Below are 19,346 nucleotides of genomic sequence, written 5' to 3'. Positions count from 1 at the left end.
CTTGTTTTGTTTTTTTAAGTTCTTAATAATGTAGCTTTCTACATCGTCTCTGTTTCATATCTGTTCACATTTAGGCTATGTTTTTTTTCACATATTTGAATTATCCCACTGCTGACGCTTCGGTATTTTTGGCCGACATTTTCTCCTTCCTTTTTATTTTAAATATTTGAAATGTTGTCACGTAGGTAGCACATTCTCGAGAAAAAAATCAACACCAAAATAGTACAAGGAATGCTAAATATGTCTCCGTCGTAGAATGATCCGGCTAGGAATTTCAATACAGTCAGAGTCACGTATGATAGCTTTGAATTCATCCTCCCCCGTGATTGGAAACTTGCCCGTCTCTCTATAAACCATGTTATTATAGAGTACTTACTGTATTCAGCGCTGAAGAATTTTCTTAATCATTTATTTTTAATGATCCTGTGTCTGTTGCCAAAGACAAAATAGATCAATCTAAGTAAAACTCTGTAACATTGGATAGGTAGATGTTTATATGTCATGAGCGATTGTCCAGTTAGCATTGGATATATCGTCTGCAAAATGTTACATAATTTGATCTACGTGAACCAAATCAAATAATTTTGCATCAAAAATATGGGAGGTAAAAAACTGGTTATGCAATATGAAATTTCAATCAGTGCAAATATGCACTCAAATGCACATTTTCACAAAACTAAACGGAACTGTCCTTGAACATAAACCATTAAAAATTAAAAACGATGTATACATTTTTTTTTTATTTTGAACCAATTGTAAGGAAAACGTTGACCATGTTTTTTTCTCGATGTATTTAAATAAAAAACATTTCATAGTACTCTTCATCATTTCAAATTAGAGCCAAATTAGTACAATAATATTTAAAGAATACATAAATCTACAAGTGACAGTGCAATTTTTGAATGTTTGAAACCCGCATAAAAGAGTTTATACAAAGTTGAAAGGGATGTGTTTGGTACTATTGGCAATAGGGTTTTCAAATTAAAAGTTTTAACTGTTTTCCAAATTTACACGCCAGGATGGTTAAATGCAAGATAGGCAATATTTGAATTTAGATTTTTAGTTCTGTATGTATTTTCCGATCCTCTAAGAGTATTATCTGATTAAAAGATGAAAATTTATAGACCCCACGCAACAAATAATCTTATAATGCTTGTCAGGGTCAACCGCGCCAGTAAATCCGGACCAAATACATACAGGAAAGTTTAAGGAAACCACTATACGACAAGGTGTGGATATACACTTAAAATGTACTGGTTAAAACAATGAGAAACATTAAAGACGTTTCATAACCCCAAAACAAGTGTATTGCTTTTTTACTCCGGTATTTTGGTTTTTTAGTTGTTTTATGTATTTTTTGGTCGTTATGCTTTTAATATGCTCTTGGATTGATCTTTTCAGAATATAATTTTGTCTCAAATGTAACCTTTGATTTCTTTCAATATGGTATGATTTAAAACAGACATTCTCTCAGGTAATGAATTTTATAAAGTTTTACATAATGTACAAATAAATATAAGTTAAATTTATTTTTGAATGCACCCGGCTGTGATTATGCTCTGAATAGTCGTTTTGATCATTTCTCCCAGCATACATGTAGCTTCGGAATTGTTTAGAAGTTAATATACTTTGAAAATGCTTCAGAACAATAGTTTCACCACTACTAATTAAAGTCGTATAGAGCTTTCAATCAATGCCATGGATTATGTATATTGTTGAGCAGAAAATGCACAAGATGAAAAAAGCGGAATATCTGAATGTCTGCCAAGGCGTCAAACATATATATTTTTGATTATTCAGCAATTTCAACATGCATGTTTTGTCACTAAACCAATTAATGTCCAGTTGATTACAAAATTAATCTACTTCTTCAACAGTTGGTCCACGTGACTCTCCTCCTGTCGAAGATGATGCTCCTGCCTGAGGGCCACCTCCATGTAGTTTTGTCATGACCGGATTAGCTACTTGTTGTAGATCTTTCAAATGATAGTCATATTCATCTTTCTCGGCTAAAGTATTGGCTTCAAGCCATTTCAATGTTTCTTCACATTTATTTAACACCTTGTCCTTTTCATCTTGCGACAGCTTGTCTCCCGCCTCATTTATGGCCATGCGTAACGAATATGCATAATTTTCAAGTTGGTTTTTTGCTGTCACCTTTTCCCGCTGTTTATCATCGTCTTCTTTGTACTTTTCGGCTTCGTTTACCATTCGGTCAATCTCGGCTTTGCTCAGACGACCCTTATCATTTGTAATCGTTATTTTGTTTGATTTACCAGTGCTTTTGTCTTCGGCGTGCACGTTCAATATTCCATTAGCGTCAATGTCAAAAGTAACTTCAATTTGTGGCACACCACGCGGTGCTGGTGGTATACCATTGAGATCAAACCTTCCTAGAAGATTATTGTCCTTTGTCATCGCCCTTTCTCCTTCAAATACTTGAATATTTACTCCAGGTTGGTTGTCGGCGTATGTAGTGAAAGTTTTTGACATTTTACACGGGATTCTAGCGTTGCGGTCAATAAGATTGGTCATGACGCCACCAGCAGTTTCGATGCCAAGTGATAACGGAGCAACATCAACCAATAGTACATCTTTGATTGCGTCGCTTGTGTCGCCCGACAAAACAGCAGCTTGTACTGCTGCGCCATATGCAACGGCTTCATCTGGGTTAATTGATTTGTTTAGTTCTTTACCGGCCATAAACTCTTGGAGAAGTTTCTGAATTTTCGGAATCCTCGTTGACCCACCAACAAGTACAATATCGTGAATTTTACCCTTGTCTAGTTTCGCATCCCTCAGAGCTCGTTCAACTGGTTCGAGAGTTCCCCTGAATAGATCAGAATTTAGCTCTTCAAATCGAGCCCGAGATATTTTAGTATAGAAATCTACACCATCAAACAAAGAATCGATTTCAATACTTGCCTCGGCGCTGCTCGATAGAGTACGCTTTGCTCTCTCACATGCGGTCCGCAATCTGCGAACGGCTCTATGGTTTTTACTCATGTCTTTGTTGTACTTTCGTTTAAACTCCTGCATGAAATGTGTCACCATTCTATTATCGAAATCTTCCCCGCCAAGATGTGTGTCACCCGCAGTAGATCGTACTTCGAACATCGATCCTTCATCGATTGTCAGAATCGAAACATCGAATGTTCCGCCGCCAAGATCGTAAATAAGAACATTCTTCTCTCCCTTTAAATTTTTATCGAGGCCATAAGCTAAGGCTGCTGCCGTCGGTTCATTGATAATTCTCATCACATTCAAACCTGCGATCGCGCCAGCGTCCTTTGTAGCTTGTCGTTGGGAATCATTGAAATATGCTGGGACGGTAACGACAGCATCTTTAATTTTGGCTCCAAGATACGCACTAGCGGTGTCGGCCATTTTTGTCAAGATCATGGAACTTATTTCCTCGGCACTGAACTTTTTTGTTTCTCCTTTAAACTCTACTTGAAGCATTGGTTTGTTGTTGGTGTTAATAACTTTGAATGGCCAATGTTTCATATCGTTCTGAACTGATACATCGTCAAATTTTCGTCCAATTAGTCTTTTCGCATCAAAAATTGTGTTCGGAGCATTCATTGCAACTTGATTCTTGGCGGCGTCTCCAATAAGCCGTTCTGTGTCCGTAAATGCAACATAACTTGGCGTTGTTCTGTTTCCTTGATCATTGGCTATGATTTCAACTTTCCCGTTCTGGAAAACTCCAACGCAGGAATATGTTGTTCCTAAATCAATTCCAACAGCTTTTCCTTTCCCCATGATAATATCCTAATTACGAATAGTCAGTTTATAAACGTTCACAATACTGAATACCGTCAGATGTAAAGACCACTACTGGGAGTACTCGGTGTTCTTCAACGCTAAGATACTACTATTTTCCTATTAACAATGCACAATCAGCTTGATATATTCTAGTAGGTAAAGGTATGCACCAATATGTATATATGTACCTACTAAACGCCCAAGTAAAACTGACTGAGATGATAAATCGTTTGATCCTACCTATTTAGTCTGTTCTAGAAAATACGTTTGTGTAACTCTTTATTTACGTTCACCAGCATCGTTATTTACGTTCACCAGCATCGTATATTTTTCAATTTCTAAAAATAAGTAAATTAGAAAATGCGTGAAGTTACTGAAGCTGTTAGAACGTTCCAAAGATTCTTCTAGATTTTACGTAATGTTGTAGATGTAGTTAGACTACGCCGTGCAATATATCTGTTCGAAGGATTAAACCATTATCATTAAAACCATTTTAAAGACGAAAAAAATAATAATCAGAATTTGTTTTAATGTCAGATCGGGCGCTTTGAACCCCTTCCTTATATATTTTGTATTTTACAATTAAGTATGAAGATATATAGGTCGCTTCAAAATGACCGGACCCAGACACTTTGAAAAGGAAGGGTGCCAGCCGAGGTTACTCAAAAAAAGGGAGTTCAAGGATTTTTTGCCATTTTTTGTCAATTTAACACAAGAAAATGACAAGTTTTCCAATAAAAAAGGGGTTACAAATGCCCTGCAAAACTCCCTCTGGATCCGCCATTGCATCGATTATTCTAATTTTTCATTTCTTTTGTAACTTCAATGGGACCAAAACGTAAGTACATAATAAGTTTTTTTTTCATTTCATTGCATTTTTTATTAGTTAGGTTTCATTTGCTTTTTATCAGTAGTTACAAGGCAAGGATTTTTATAGTTTTGTTTGGTATGAGTCATATTTTTTAAAAATAAAAATCAAGGAACGCCAGTTCTTCATCTCCTAATCAGTATTTGTTCGACAGTTGAAAACTGTGACGGTTGGTCACAAAAAATGTCCTTTAAAAGTTTTCTCTTGACATGGAAATGATGCAATCGGAATTCCACGGAAAACGCCGAGTGATGTTCCGGTCGATGACGAATTGAAGGAAGATTAATTATGTACGGTAGAAATTATCTTTTAAAGTAATAGATAATATGAAAAATGAACCTATGTATGAACTATAATTAGAATAAAATTAATTTGAATTTCAGAGACTATGTACATACAGTTCCTTGGCTGTTTAGATTACCGTTGCTAGAGTCTATTATAGAATTTCTTGCTACAACTACAAATGTAGGAATAATATTTTATCCATTTCAAAACCGGTTTGTAAGGGGAGTAAGGGATCTTCCATTTGGTTTATAAGGGTGGGGGGGGGGGTAGGATTAAATTTGAAATATTAGGGAGGATTGAAATTTTCAAAAATATAAAGAGTAATCAAGGGAACCAAGGTTATAGAGGTAATCAAAAGAATGTAATCCAGGGACAAAGACCATACATGGAAAACAGACATGCACAGCAAAGAACATAAAGGAAATAAAATCATACATATAAAATAACAAAAGCCAATGAGCAACTCGGACACCAAGGCAGTGACTATTTTACCGGCTCCGGTAAAATTGTGGATCCTATATGATTGTGCTATTCTGTTGGCTCTGATTGAAAGCATTTTTTTCCAGGGATTTATATGAAAAAAATATATTTTATTATATATGTTACCATAAAAAATATTGAATATTTCATTATTATTTTAGCCACTTTTTCCATAATCTTTTGAGTCCTGACTTTGCCTTCGGGTTGGGTTTATTCATCTAATATGGTGAACGTCATTCAATACAGAAAATGTTCATATAATTAGTTTGTTACAAATAAAAATGGGAGGCAATTTATTGCAGAAAAATAGAAACAAATGCTAATTTCGACAGCTACAAGAATCGATCGAACTAAAATTAAGCGTGGAAAAAAGTAAGATATTAGATTTGTTCGAAGTAACACATGAAGATAAAGATTTATTAACTACATTCATAGAAATTAAAACAGGGAACAGGTCAGAATTATTTTAATAGGTAAAGATATGTCTGAAAGAAATTTATTAGGAAAAGCAATTCCTGAAGATAGCTTGCAATTGTGCCTCTTCCATGTGCCACGGGGTTTTGGGACGGAAATTACAGCATAAAAACTAGGAATCACATCAGGTGACAAAATTAGAGCGTCAGAAATAATGCAAAAAACTTTGTATGCAAGATCAGACAGCGAATATTTCACATTATACTAGAAGCTTACTTCCGAACAACCGAATTCAGTTGTATCTTATTATAATAGAGGTTACAGACCACCAATTCTACCAATGAGCATTTGGAATGTACGCAAAAATAGTCCTACGCAGAAATTACCCCTGTTCCTCATAGTGCTGTGAAAAAAGTTCTCATCTTATTTAAAAAATTTAAACAGTTTCTGAAAGGAAAAACATTTCTGTACATTTTATAGGGTGCATTTTGCTTCTTGTGATGTGAAGCCTAATCTCCATAATGATTTTTAAATATACCCCTATCTTGTGAAAACACTGGGACTTCCCATGCTATTTATAGACCCTTCACTTCCGGTGACCAGTACTGCACTGCAAGTCTGCTAACCCCACATGCCATTCTGAGGATTGTGAGCTGACATATGTAGAATCATGCTGATATATAGTCCTCTGCAGGTTAAAGTTAAGGTAAAGTCCAGAGAAGCCATTGAATATTGTGAAATTAGCATAGAAGCCTATGGAAAGTGGAATTAGTGGTTTTTAGCCTAGAAACTGGCACACCGTAAAATCAGAGAGGATGGATGAACTTAAAGATGGAGTCAATTTGAGAAAAAGAAGAAATGGCAGAATCGAGAGCCTGAGAGACAAGATTAAATCAGTGCTTCACCAGTCACCACCATTCAAATCTACAGGAAAGCATTATAATTTAATCATCATAAAATTATTGGTAACAGAGCATGATCACAAAACTGTAAGCATGTTTCAGAAGAGACTAAAAATTTCTTCCACCTTATTCGTTTAAATATCGATCTTTAAAAAACAGATGAGAATGACGTTGTTTGCAGAAAGTAAAGAGGGGAGAGTTGTAGTCGTTGTTGCACGTTCTATATTCAAAAGTATGACTGCTCCCCTAAAGACATATATTCACGAATTTACCTGTTCCTTGAGAAAGAAATATCAAAATTTTCATTTTCATAAACTTTGCCCCAGTTAACTGCTAATCATTGTGTCTCTCTGTTTAAACAAATGAATTTACTACCAATTTAAAAAAAAATAAAGAAACTTCTTTAAAATGATATATTACATAGTACATATTTATTACATAGTAATAAGTTTAAAAGACTTAATTAACAGTTAGAAGGTGATTAAATTAATCAATTTCGCGTGGGGCAATTCCTGATACAGTCCAAAATGTAATAAGTAATTATTGATTTCTACAGGTACATATAAGTTTTCACATTTTTATTATATTTAGTGTTGCAAAATCACTGCCAAAAGCCAGGTCCAGGCAATAAGAATAAAAATAAAAAGGCAGGATCTAGGGTTATTATTGTCCTAATAACTTTTACTTTTATCAAAAAAAAAAAAAAAAAAAAAAAAAAAAAAAGGGGGCAGGACTTAAATTATCTCAAAATAAAAGGCAGGAAACTTTGACACCCCCTAAAAATTTTCCACAAATACTGGCAAGGGAGATAACTGTAACTGGAAACCGGAAGTAAACAAATAAGCATGAGTTGACCTGTTCCTTTGGCGTCAGGTTGCTATAGCTGTATTTGCTAATTTCTCAATTATTCTTCCAGACTAAATAGTTTAAGGTTGGTGTATTGATTGTTTGTCTTCTTTCATTCCTTTGAATCACATGTTCTGTTTGGTCTATACCATCCAGGAAAAATAAAAACGTTCGAAACCCATGCTTCTTTAAAAAAATATACAAATATGCAGAAATCAGGATTAAAATTTTGCAGATGTGCCATTTTTGATGATCTTTTTTAAATGTATATAGTAATTTTCATATACACGTAAGAACATGTAAATTATCAATCAACGGATGAATCTTCTAGTAGCAAGAGAACTAAGGAAATGAGATACATTTGTACATGTATTTTGTTCGATCGACAGTGAAAGATTGTTACTTCTTTAAACATACACATGCAAAAGGGAGTCCCATTTCTAATTATCTGAAATCTATATCTTTTTTTTTCAAAAACAATAGTGAAGCCATTTCACATGAACTAATAAGTATCATCTTATGGAAAAGATCTAGAGAATAAATCTTTTTAAAAGTTGTTTATTTTAAAGTAAATTTTTTACATCATTTCTTTGTATAATATATTTGGGTTGAAGACTTAATAAGAAAACGTTGAAATAATAATAAACTGAACTCAATACACTCCTTGAGATGTTTAGGTTTCCTGCACGCATGATACATAAACGCACCCTTAAATAATACTCCTATTGTACGTGATAGACGAACGCTCACAGTGTGCATTTAAACACATGATAAATGAATGATGAATAATAATAATATGACGAAAGAAAAAATATAAAATTGAATTAATGAAAATATATAAATTAATAATAGCAAATTAGATAAAATAACAGTTGATTCAAGGAAATAATCATAGTACAAAAATAAACGAATGTTTCTATCGTGCATTTAAACGAACACTGGTATTGCGCATTTAAATAAATGCTTGTATCGTGCGTTTAAATGAACGCTCCTAGCATGCGTTTAAATGAACGTATCTATCATGCATTCATTGTGTGTTTAAACGAGAGCAAAACGATGTGCAAATGCCCAAAAAATGATGCACGAATGGAGTTTATACTTGTTACATGTATTTCAAAAGCTATCTTATTAAATCTTCAACCCAAATTTACTTACATGTATGAACTTTTGTTTTATAACTTTTTGTTGATGAAACTTTCATCAAAATTGATGCTATGGCAGCAGGTTTTGGGCAAAAATAAGCAAAGTATAGCCTGGAACTCTTCAAAGTTAACAACTGTCCCAATACACCAATACAGAAATTAGGATGCAAAACTTAAGAGTATACATTTATAACTTTCTGTGGGTTAAATTTCACTTGCAAACAACGAACATTCAAATTATTTTATTACAAATAGTTTTTATGATAGCTGATCACAATTGAATATATATATATGAAAGGTTTTTTTTGATATTTCACACTGTTCAATAAATTCTGTAATTTCACTCTCAGGCTTTTTCCCGCCAAATCATCGCAACACAAATATTAATCTGCTATTTACAAAATTTTAAATTTATGTTGAAAATAGCAATGAATGATGGAGGAAATCTATATAATGAATACATGTAAGATAATTGATTGGTTGTCTTGATTAACCAAAATATGATCACTCATGTGCAGTAAGATTTAACTCGTGTGTGGAACAAATGTAGATATTATGATAGCTGATCACAACTGAATATGCATATATATATAATTATTATATAGTAATAAATATTTTCCTATTCAAATCAATAGAAAACAAAGCATCCAATTTATCACGGTATTTGCATGCAAACTTTCGTTCGTATTTGGAATAGTTATTAAATTTATTGCACTGTTGTCATCTGCTGAAAAAATGGCTGAAGGGGATATTGACAGGTTGTTATAAAAATGGCAATGACCTCTTTATATGGGTCAACATATTTTCGTATTTGGTGACAGATATTGTGATTCCATTTTCCTTTCAAATAATACAAACAAAAAATGCATTCCTTTCAATTTTACTACAATTTATCAAACATTCATAAATTCATATTGCACTAGTTCATATATTTATTATGCATCGTAATAAAATGCATACAACATTGTCAAATGCATGATATCCAACAAATTAGTATAATGTTAACTGAAATATTTATTACTATATAATAAAAGGGTTATTGCATGAATACTAGTGAATATTGTCCCTAGCAGAATATTATATTGCACTCGCAAGCTCGTGCTATATAATATTCTGCTCGGGACAATATTCACCTGTATTCATGCAATAACCCTATAATATATATCTCACTGTACCTGAACTAACTTTGAATTCCTACTTTTTACTCCTATGTTCTAGTGCTTTGTTTACTTTGAGTCACAGCTTTTTCTTTATTTTGACAGAAATGCATGGAATTTATTGACTAAAGAATTATTTCCTGAAATATTTTGTCATTGATAATAGGTTATGGCATTAATCTGATAAAAAATGTGATGTTAATTGAACTCTTGGATAGTAACAAAAAAGTTAAGCAGATTTAGACGTTAATCGCATCAAATGTTTTTAAACCACTTTGATTCCTAAGTTTGGATTATAATACATGTACCTGCTTTTGTGTACATGTAGGAAGCTGGTATTGGTCAAGTGCAATGTATAATGCATGAAAGATACAAATTGTACATTCTTAATGTTTTATTGTTAGGATTAATAGGAAGGAAATGTCCCTTGAGAAATATTTGGCAATGATCTTGAAATTTACCAAATTCTTTTTAATTCCATTTTACTTGGAAATTATAATATATATAAATACATATACATGTATAGAATGTATATGTGTATGAAAATCTAATGTCTTTTTCCATATGAAGTGTAACACTTTATCTAAAGCTTTTAGATACTTAAAGTCACAAGGCCAATCTAGGCCCAGCATGCAAGATTGATTGATTGTTGGGGTTTAATGCCCAAGCAGCAATATTTCAGCTATATTCAGGCAACCCAGCATGCAAGATGCATGTCCTCCCATTTTTCTGAAAAAAAATTTGTTGAAATGAAAGGAAATCACTGAAATGTGACAGTGCTTGCCCCCTCTTTGGTCAGACAGTGCACCCTACCATTATTCTATTCCTGTATCTGACTTGGTTCATGGATGTTTTGTAAGTCTTAATGACACCAGGTTAGATGTATTGTTATTACATACATGTATTGCTGCCAAAGTAAGGGAGTTCATGTAGAAGAGGTTAAATTAATGTATAAAATCATTAAACAACGCTATAGGTTAGTTGGCAAACTGTTTTCTTACTTGGTGCCATCTATAGAGGAACAAAATTTCAATACGTTCATTGTAAAAGTTATAAGAATTATGATGATGGTCACTTCTAAGTTCTAGTGTTTAAGTGTCAGTCTCGGTAAGAATTGGGCAGTATGTGAAACATGGTATAAAAAACCCTGATTTCTGATTTTTTTTCCCATTTTGCCTGATTCTTTCATAAACTTACACTTAAATGCTTAATTTCTATTATTTCAGATCTTTTCATATTGTACATCCAACTTCTAGTTATCAAAATGGAGTATGGGATGCCAAGAGATGCCTTAGTCAACCTAAAGGATATGCTAACACCTGCAGACCAGAAGGGAAATGACTCGGACAGTGATATTGATGAAGGAGTAAGCATTATATTATATTCATATAAAAATAGATTTACAGAAAGTTGATTCAGACCATTTTTTTGCCCAAAGAAGGACTATGGAATATGATTTTTGGTCAAGGAAACATTTTAACCGTGTGCTGCCTTTTTTCCTACAAAAATTAATACCTTGATAGTATGTCTGCAAAATAATCAGTTTGTGGATTCATATACCTTTTCAGAATTTCTAATATAAAAAAAGAAACAATATTTTATTTGAAAAAATGTACTCAACAAAGAAAATCTAACAAGCTTAAAAACTTGATGATACAAGTGCACATGTACTGTACTGACATGCTAGCATATTTTAGGTTAATATATGTAAAATAATGATTGTTAAAAAGTATAGAAAATTGAAAGCTTCATTACTTAGTGTACTAGTACATATACATGTATATATATACACATACATGTGTTCTGAAAGATATGGCCTGCAGCCATTAGGTCATAGAATAAAGATAACCCAGAAACACTGGCAAAAGTGTGTCAATTGGTAATACATGGGAACAAATCTTCCCAGTACATGTATGTATCTTTAGTTAATTTCTCATAGTGACTACGTACATGTACATTGTAGGTACATCATACTTATTACATTGATAATAGGGTTGATAAGTCTTTAGAGCATGAGACTAACACCACCTAGAGTTTAAAGTCCAGCAAATGTCAAGTTTTCCAGGAACCCTCTAGTATAGTTAATGTTCTACGGTTGAAATTTCAGCATTCCTGGGGCAGATTTAAAATGCATTAAAATAGATACTAACAAACTTACATGTATTTCTATGGTTTTTATGTTTATTTTAATTTGTTTACATTCTTTGAATAGATTAGGTGGATTTTTCGTTTTTATTAATAGTTTCACTTCATATATTTTGGGCTTTTAATAGATTGCTTTATGGTATGTGTTGTCCAATCTTTGAAGACCGTGTGGTGAACAGCTGAATTATTCTTTGATTGATATTTGGTGGACGATTGCCTCATTGGAAATCATACCACATTTCCTAATTTTATATTTAAAATGATCGTGAATTTTTCATAAGACGGATGTTTAAGGTTTATTTTCCTACCACTGTCCAAAGTTAAGAGGGGTGGGTGAGTGCTGATGTTTAACCCCACCACATACTTTACATGCCTGTCCCAAGCCAGGGACCTGTAGTCCAGTAGTTGTAGCTGGTTTTTATGTTCATGTTTAACCCTACCACATACTTTACATGCCTGTCCCAAGCCAGGGACCTGTAGTCCAATAGTTGTAGCTAGTTTTTATGTTCATGTTTAACCCCCACCACATACTTTTCGTGCCTGTCCCAAGCCAGGGACCTGTAGTCCAGTAGTTGTAGCTAGTTTTTATGTTCATGTTTAACCCCCACCACATACTTTTCGTGCCTGTCCCAAGCCAGGGACTTGTAGTCCAGTAGTTGTAGCTGTTTTTTATTTTAATTATTCTTCCTTTTATGGTCTCTGTATAGTGCAGGTCGATTTTTTGTCTTTTATGAATAGTTTCAAATCATCTGTTTTGGGGCCTTTTACAAATTGCAATATGATATGGGTTTTGCCCATCATTGAAGACCTTGTGGTGACCTGTAGAAGTTTAATTGTTCGTTGCTTAACTTTTGGTGGATGACTGCCTCATTGGCAATCATACCACATCTATTTTTATATTTAAAAAAGAAGTCTCATAAGACAGGTAGTGATACATTTTTTTTGTATTTAAAGTTTATTCAGGGTTCAGTTTAGACAGGTTTCATTCCAGATCAAGCACATGTACATGTACACTTGAAAATGAAATAGGAGCCTCTTGACCTTTATTGCTAAATCTGGCTTCATTACATGATGATAATTGGGGTTTTTTACAGTCTTGACTATCCTTACGGATCTCGCACAGCCACCCCTTATGGGGATTTTGTTAGTAAATGTTTGTTAGTAATTGGAGGTAGTGGAGCCCAGCCTTCGGGATACCCAACTGAAGAACTCAGTCAGAGTATGGCATACTAGTGGCTGGGCTGCTCAGTTGATGCTGTGGCCTACTCCCAGACCCTACTTGGGTCCAAAAGTGTTTCCCCACTCTAACTGTTTGGGAGTATGTCATCGTGTAGGAATTGCCAGGAATTCTGAAAATTCAATTATTGAACATCAATCAAATTACACAATATGAAATGAGAAGGAGCTTTCTTTTCACATTTTCTTAAATCTGATCAGATCAAAGTACTGAGAAATGCATTCTTGGGAAACAAGAGGGTATTTGATTTTATTAAGCATATGTGATACATTTCTTTGTACTATGATCTGGTAAGATTTAAGAAAATCTGGAAAGAAACTCCTTTTCTTTTGATATTTTTTTCACACTGAAATAGTTGTTAGCAGCCACTATTGCCTGGAGTCCCTCCACTGTTGCCTTCCCCTCTTTGGCTGGTTTTAAAAGACAACTGAGGTCTTTATGTATGTGAAAAAGGAAAGAAGAACAAAGAAACAAAGTAAGTAAGTAATGTTCATTCTTAACTTGTGAAGTAAATATGAAATTATTGTTAGCAATGAAAGGGAGATAATCAAAATATTTATATTTTTACTTTCAGCCAGTTGGAGGCTTAGGTAAACTTGGACCTGGTGATGTTGGACCAACAAAGAAAACAGTAAACAAAACAATTGGTAAGAACTGTATAATGGAAGTAATATCACATGATGGAAAAAAATCTATGACCCTTCAGCAAAGAATCAGTCTGTAATAGCACTCTTACTTCATTCAAAAATGAAAAAAAATAAATATTCTTTACCTAAAACATATACAGGGAAGCCTATCCTCACCAAAACTTCTATAAATTGGAAATCTGTCTCAACAAAACTTATACTCAAGTCCTTTCATATTTAATGTGTTTTTTTAACCTGTGTAAACTAAACTCTTGCTTAAACTAAAGGATTAAATTTATCAGTCTGAAAAAGGTTGAATTTACTGGGGTTTAACTGTACATATATATATCATTTGCTACATGTAATAGAGTAGTAAACAGGTTTTAATGCAAGTCTTAATTATTTTTCAATTAGGTCTGCTATTACCAGAATTTTAAATCAATTATTTTTTAATATTTCAGAGAAAACCCAGAAAAAGAAAACAAAAGATATATGGGATGATGATGAAGTCGTGGAGGGTTCAGAATATGACACGATTTATGACCCCAGACCCCAGCCTGAGTAAGTTTTCTCTTTAATTCTGATTTACAAGTAGCAGAATATAAGTTCAATTTTTTCCAAATATTAGATCGACTGTATCATGATATTGAAGAATTATTGCCATATTTTAAAAATAATGTAGAATAAGCAACTGGTAATGGAATTTTCACAACAGAAGTTTTTTTGTTTAAGAGACTTTTACTGTTGCCATATTTAATTTGCAACTAATTAATCATTCACAGTTTCAATATCAGTGTGCAGAAAATCCAGTTGTTTTAATTTAATGTAACAAAAGAGCATTACACCCAGTTTCATTTTCTACTGTATTTTTGTCCCCTACCCGTACTTGGAAGGGGACATAGAAATACCGTTCTGCATCTGTCTGTCTGTTCACACTTGTGGATGCATATACACATGTACTTGGAAATTTTGTTCAAATTTTGTTGGAAAGTTAGTCGCCATTTTGATTTGGCAAATTTGACTGGAGTTATGGGACCTTTGCGGTAGCTCGGGACATATGAATATGAGTTGCTTGCTTTCATTGCTATAGATGTTTTGTAGCTTTTAAGTTTTGTATGTGATATTTATTGTACTAAGCATGTAATTTTAGAGGTTACACATTTGTATTGGACAAAAAATTTGTATATCATCTCATACACTGCATTTTATTAGTTGACATTGAGGTCATCAACCTGTTTTGATGATTTGCTAATTCATTTAAATATTAGTATTTAATGATAAGGAAGAACAATATATTCTGTTTATTTGAAATAACCCCAATGCCTTTTGTGCACAATAATGTGTAAACTGCTTTGCAGTATTTTTTTGTGTGCACACACATGATGGAGGTTATTTCTTCATAGACAGTCATACCTGAAATGAAGATTTGGTTTGTAGTAACATTACTTCTTTTGTTGTTGTTGTTGTTGTTTTTAGGAAAACTATTTATTGTTTTTGTTTCGTATGTAGATATGACATAGTTTACAAACAGGCTGTGACATCAGAAGACATGTTCTTACAGATGGGTAACAAAAACCCTGGCACAGCGAGTTGTGAAGATATGGTGGTATGTACCAGTAAAGTCAACTTAAATGGTAGATCAAACCGTCACAAAAAAATATGTGGTGGGTGGGAGGATTTTTTTATTTTATTTTTTTTTCAGTTATTTGCTAGCCTAATTTTAGCTATTTGAAGTATAGATAAGTTCTAAATCCATAGCCACATCAGTTTCGGAGATGAAAAATTGTTTTAGTCACCAAGAAATGAAAGATTTGTGTGATGTAGTACTCAATATGAGAAACTGATACGAAAAAATCCTGAATTTGAAATTTCCGCCCATTTATAAAAAAAATTTTTGGTCAATTTTTTATTGGGCGGGATTAAATGAAAATCTACTAAATAGTTTATTTTTTGCCAAATCTGTTCTGTATAGGATTAAAAACTCATAAATAAATAAGATTTTGATTCAATATTGCAAGAAAAAAAATCATTATCTGACTGCTCCTTTCTTTTGTTATCAAATACCCAGGCGTCGATTTCACAAAAAGTCGTAAGTGTGAAATTGATCGTAAATTATGGTGTCACAATACTATTTTGGGTTGTGACATCATTACTTACAATCAAGGTTACTCTACGACTTTTTTGTGAATTCGACGCCTTGCTTTTACCATCCTCTGTCTTCTCTTATACATATTTCTGTATTTTTAGATTAAGATAGAACTTCCAGGAACAAAAGGACCTGATGTAGAACTTGATGTTAAATCTAAATTCTTGGATTGTAGAACTCCTAAACAGTAAGTTGGTCTTACTAAAAGATGTGTAAAATATTTTTTATTGTACAAAACACAAAAAAAAGTACAGATGAAAAAGTACCTGCAAAAAAATGTTTAACGCGTTTGGGGTCAAACTGGTCTTCAAAAGAGTTTTTAAGATCAGTACTGAAATGTTGGTAGTGCATGTACTACAATTTCCTCAAAAACTTACTGATACATTTACACACTGTAGGTATTTTGTTTTCTAAGAAATTAAGAATTTGCTTGAAATAACTCATGGTCATGTAATATCACATCATATAGCAGTACCGGCATTTCAAAATTTAATTTGTTTAGAATGGCAAACATGTACTGTGAAAGTATTATTATTCGTGGAGTACCAATTTTTGTGGATTTTGTGGGTTTGGTAAATCATGAAATTGATTCCCTAAGAAAGGGAAATATTCCATTAGTTTGTTTGACAGAGTTGTTAAATCCATGAATTTAAGAATCCACAAACTGATTGTTTTTCCTTAAACTACGAAAATTGGTACCAACGAATAAAGTACTTTCACAGTAATTTTTATTTTGTGCCCTTAATAGACCTGACCGCTATTTATCTGAACTAGAATAAAATTACTAAAGAGAAAAATAAATGTAAACATAAAAGCTAACAAACTAGACACCAGATTTAAAAAGCACAGATGACTTTAATCACAAATAGTATTTGAATAAAGGAAAGTAATGGTCACACTATATCTAAACTATGTCTCTAACAATAATCAAGGTTATACCCCCATACAACCAAGTTACAGAAGGTATAATGTTTTTGACGTGTTCCTTCATCAATCCATCTGTCTGTTTGTTAGCTCTCTTTCTGTCATCTCCTCTCAAGCCACTGAATAGAATTTCAGACTCTTGGTATGTAGTAAATTAGTAAAGTCCCAATTTGTAGTGCACATTTCCAGCAAATTTTGATCCCTAAATTTTTGAACTTAGTTCTCTGAAATGCGCTACTGAAGCATTTTGTCATTGCAATTTACACAACTTAAGAACGGAATTTTATAATTTCTTTTTTTTTTCACTTTCAGCAAGCTAGGCTTACATTTACCTCACCCTGTGGACCACAAGTCAGGTAAAGCACAGTGGGACAATGATAAGCACACACTGACTGTGACATTACGGATGGTCAGGGAATATGATGCTTTTAATTTCTGATTGTTGTTTATTGTTATGTATTTATTTAATGAATTTGAATTTTATGTATGTGTGATTTTTCCCGGTTTTATAATAAAATCTCAATTGAGATTTTCCTCAAATCTGTTGACCAGTCAGGACCCAGTTTCATAATGAATCGCAAATTTCAACCAATCAAATCAATTGAAATGAAAGATCTATGGAAAAACTTTAGGATTTGTGGAAAGTCCTCAACTTGTGATTTTTTTATGAAACCCAGGCCAGATCACTGGAAATTGAAGAAACAGAGAATGTGAGAAAATACTCAACTTGAGAATTTTTTTTATACAAAAGCCTGCCCTGAAAGTGCAGTTATTGATTATTGAATTATGAATTAAAATTTTGTTTGAGAGCAACATTTTACAGTCTGATTCAAACCAAAATCAATGATTTTAATACTTTATTTATACAAATTTAATGTCATCACAAGGTGAAAAATAATTATAACAATATGATATAAGGGAGCAATGGCCAAAAATCTCTTGTAGTGATCCCTGTATTATATATGGTTTATAACCTTGAGATGAAGATGGGAACTTCAGAATTTAGCTTTAATCTTATACTTGTAAGTTGTTATCTACATTTTATATTTTATATTCATTTTACGATAAAAAATATATTTGTTAGGTATGAACTAGGCATGAATTTCATAAATGTTGAAATTATGTAAAAGATGCATTTTGCTGTAAAAAAATTATTTACATGTATTGTGAGATTCAAAAATGAAATCATAAAAAATATCCTTCATTTGTACTTGTATGTATTTGGGTCAGCACTTTCTTCTATTAACTTGTATTTTTATTATTCCATATATTTCAAGTGCATGTATACTATATAATGAAGAGGTTTATTGTTTGTTTGTTTTTAATTTCGTTTGTTATAATTAAATTGAAACGTTGGTTATTTTTAAACCACATTGTGTCATCACGTATAAGTATGCATTTTTATGATGTTCATTTCATTGTTCATGCATATCTGTGGCAGATCCAGAGAATCACGTAAGGGGGGCACCAGGCCCCCCCCCCCACACACACACAAAAATCCTTTATAAACATTTTAATACACGTATTTACACAAATATCTATGGTGCAGACTTCTCCATTATAGTAACATTCCATGAACTTTCCGTCCTAAGATAGACAATTTTTGTTTTTGTATTTATTTTATATAATAAATATTAATGAAAATAGAGACAAAATGACTTGTATATTACTAAACATGGATGAAGTGTTTCTGCAAGGTAAAGTATGGCCTCTCCACCTGTCTGTACAATACTGAAGTTAGATTTTCCAGGATTTTGGGAAAATACAATTAGTTCTAATATAAAATGCAAAAAATTTGCTGTATTAAATGCTTGCATAGTGTTTGAATTTATATTAAACCTTTATTATATGAAACAAATCATATTGCTATGCAGTGAAACCTGTCCAAACTGAACCCTTGATAAACCAGTTACCTGTGTAAACCAAACATCCTCTGAAGTCTCTATTTTTAACCTGTGTAAACCAAATACAGTGAAACCTGTCAAAATCTTTTGGACTTTGAATTTATTTGATTTTGAGAGGAGTTCCATTTACCCAGGTTCAAAATGCATTAAAATTGATACAAAGGGTCTTCGAACGTTGTCTGGTTTAGACAGGTTTTTTTATTATTCAGGGTTTGATTCAAACAGTTTTCACTGTATCTTCCTGAACAGAACAAATATCTTGGTGCAATATTGGTTTGGTTTAGACAGGTTCCCCTGTATGTGTTATTGAGTTCACTTCTGATGTCTTTATTACTTTCTTTACTGCTTTGAGCTGGATTACAGTTATCTACCATAATGATTCTGTTTGCTTCTCCAATATTGATTTTAAAAAAATCTCTCCTATTATTTTGAATTCGTTTTAGCAAGTAAAATAGTTAACTTGGAGACTAATGTTGTTTCCTGGTTGAATGACCATTACCTG

At 32.9% G+C, this 19,346-nt stretch overlaps 2 protein-coding genes across 2 annotated transcripts; one reads left to right on the top strand and one right to left on the bottom strand.

Moving 5' to 3' along the window:
* Positions 1–1,470: 1,470 nt before the first annotated feature.
* Positions 1,471–3,926, bottom strand: LOC148605490 (heat shock protein 70 A1-like). Its single transcript, XM_088548728.1, has one exon. It carries the CDS (start codon positions 3,763–3,765, stop codon positions 1,858–1,860), a length of 1,908 nt encoding a protein of 635 aa, XP_088404854.1. The 5' UTR covers positions 3,766–3,926; the 3' UTR covers positions 1,471–1,857.
* Positions 3,927–7,527: 3,601 nt separating this feature from the next.
* Positions 7,528–18,071, top strand: LOC148605489 (dynein axonemal assembly factor 6-like). Its single transcript, XM_088549964.1, has 7 exons — positions 7,528–7,648; positions 11,089–11,228; positions 13,819–13,891; positions 14,332–14,431; positions 15,380–15,476; positions 16,118–16,203; positions 17,253–18,071. Exons 2-7 carry the CDS (start codon positions 11,127–11,129, stop codon positions 17,377–17,379), a joined length of 585 nt encoding a protein of 194 aa, XP_088406090.1. The 5' UTR covers positions 7,528–7,648; positions 11,089–11,126; the 3' UTR covers positions 17,380–18,071.
* Positions 18,072–19,346: the final 1,275 nt, after the last annotated feature.

The sequence above is a fragment of the Perna viridis genome, chromosome 10, assembly GCF_037379345.1.
Source record: "Perna viridis isolate PV_CMFRI_1.1 ecotype Kerala chromosome 10, ASM3737934v1, whole genome shotgun sequence".
Taxonomy (NCBI): Eukaryota; Metazoa; Mollusca; class Bivalvia; order Mytilida; family Mytilidae; genus Perna; species Perna viridis.
Note: the sequence above shows the minus strand (reverse complement) of the source record. Positions and strands in the feature narration are given on the sequence as shown.

Bases quoted from the DNA above. Each gene is read 5' to 3' on its own strand.
- LOC148605489 (XM_088549964.1), top strand. From the start codon at position 11,127: ATGGAGTATGGGATGCCAAGAGATGCCTTAGTCAACCTAAAGGATATG. The intron at 11,229-13,818 runs GTAAGCATTATA...TTTTACTTTCAG, and splicing joins ACAGTGATATTGATGAAGGA to CCAGTTGGAGGCTTAGGTAA. The intron at 14,432-15,379 runs GTAAGTTTTCTC...TTTCGTATGTAG, and splicing joins GACCCCAGACCCCAGCCTGA to ATATGACATAGTTTACAAAC.
- LOC148605490 (XM_088548728.1), bottom strand. From the start codon at position 3,765: ATGGGGAAAGGAAAAGCTGTTGGAATTGATTTAGGAACAACATATTCC.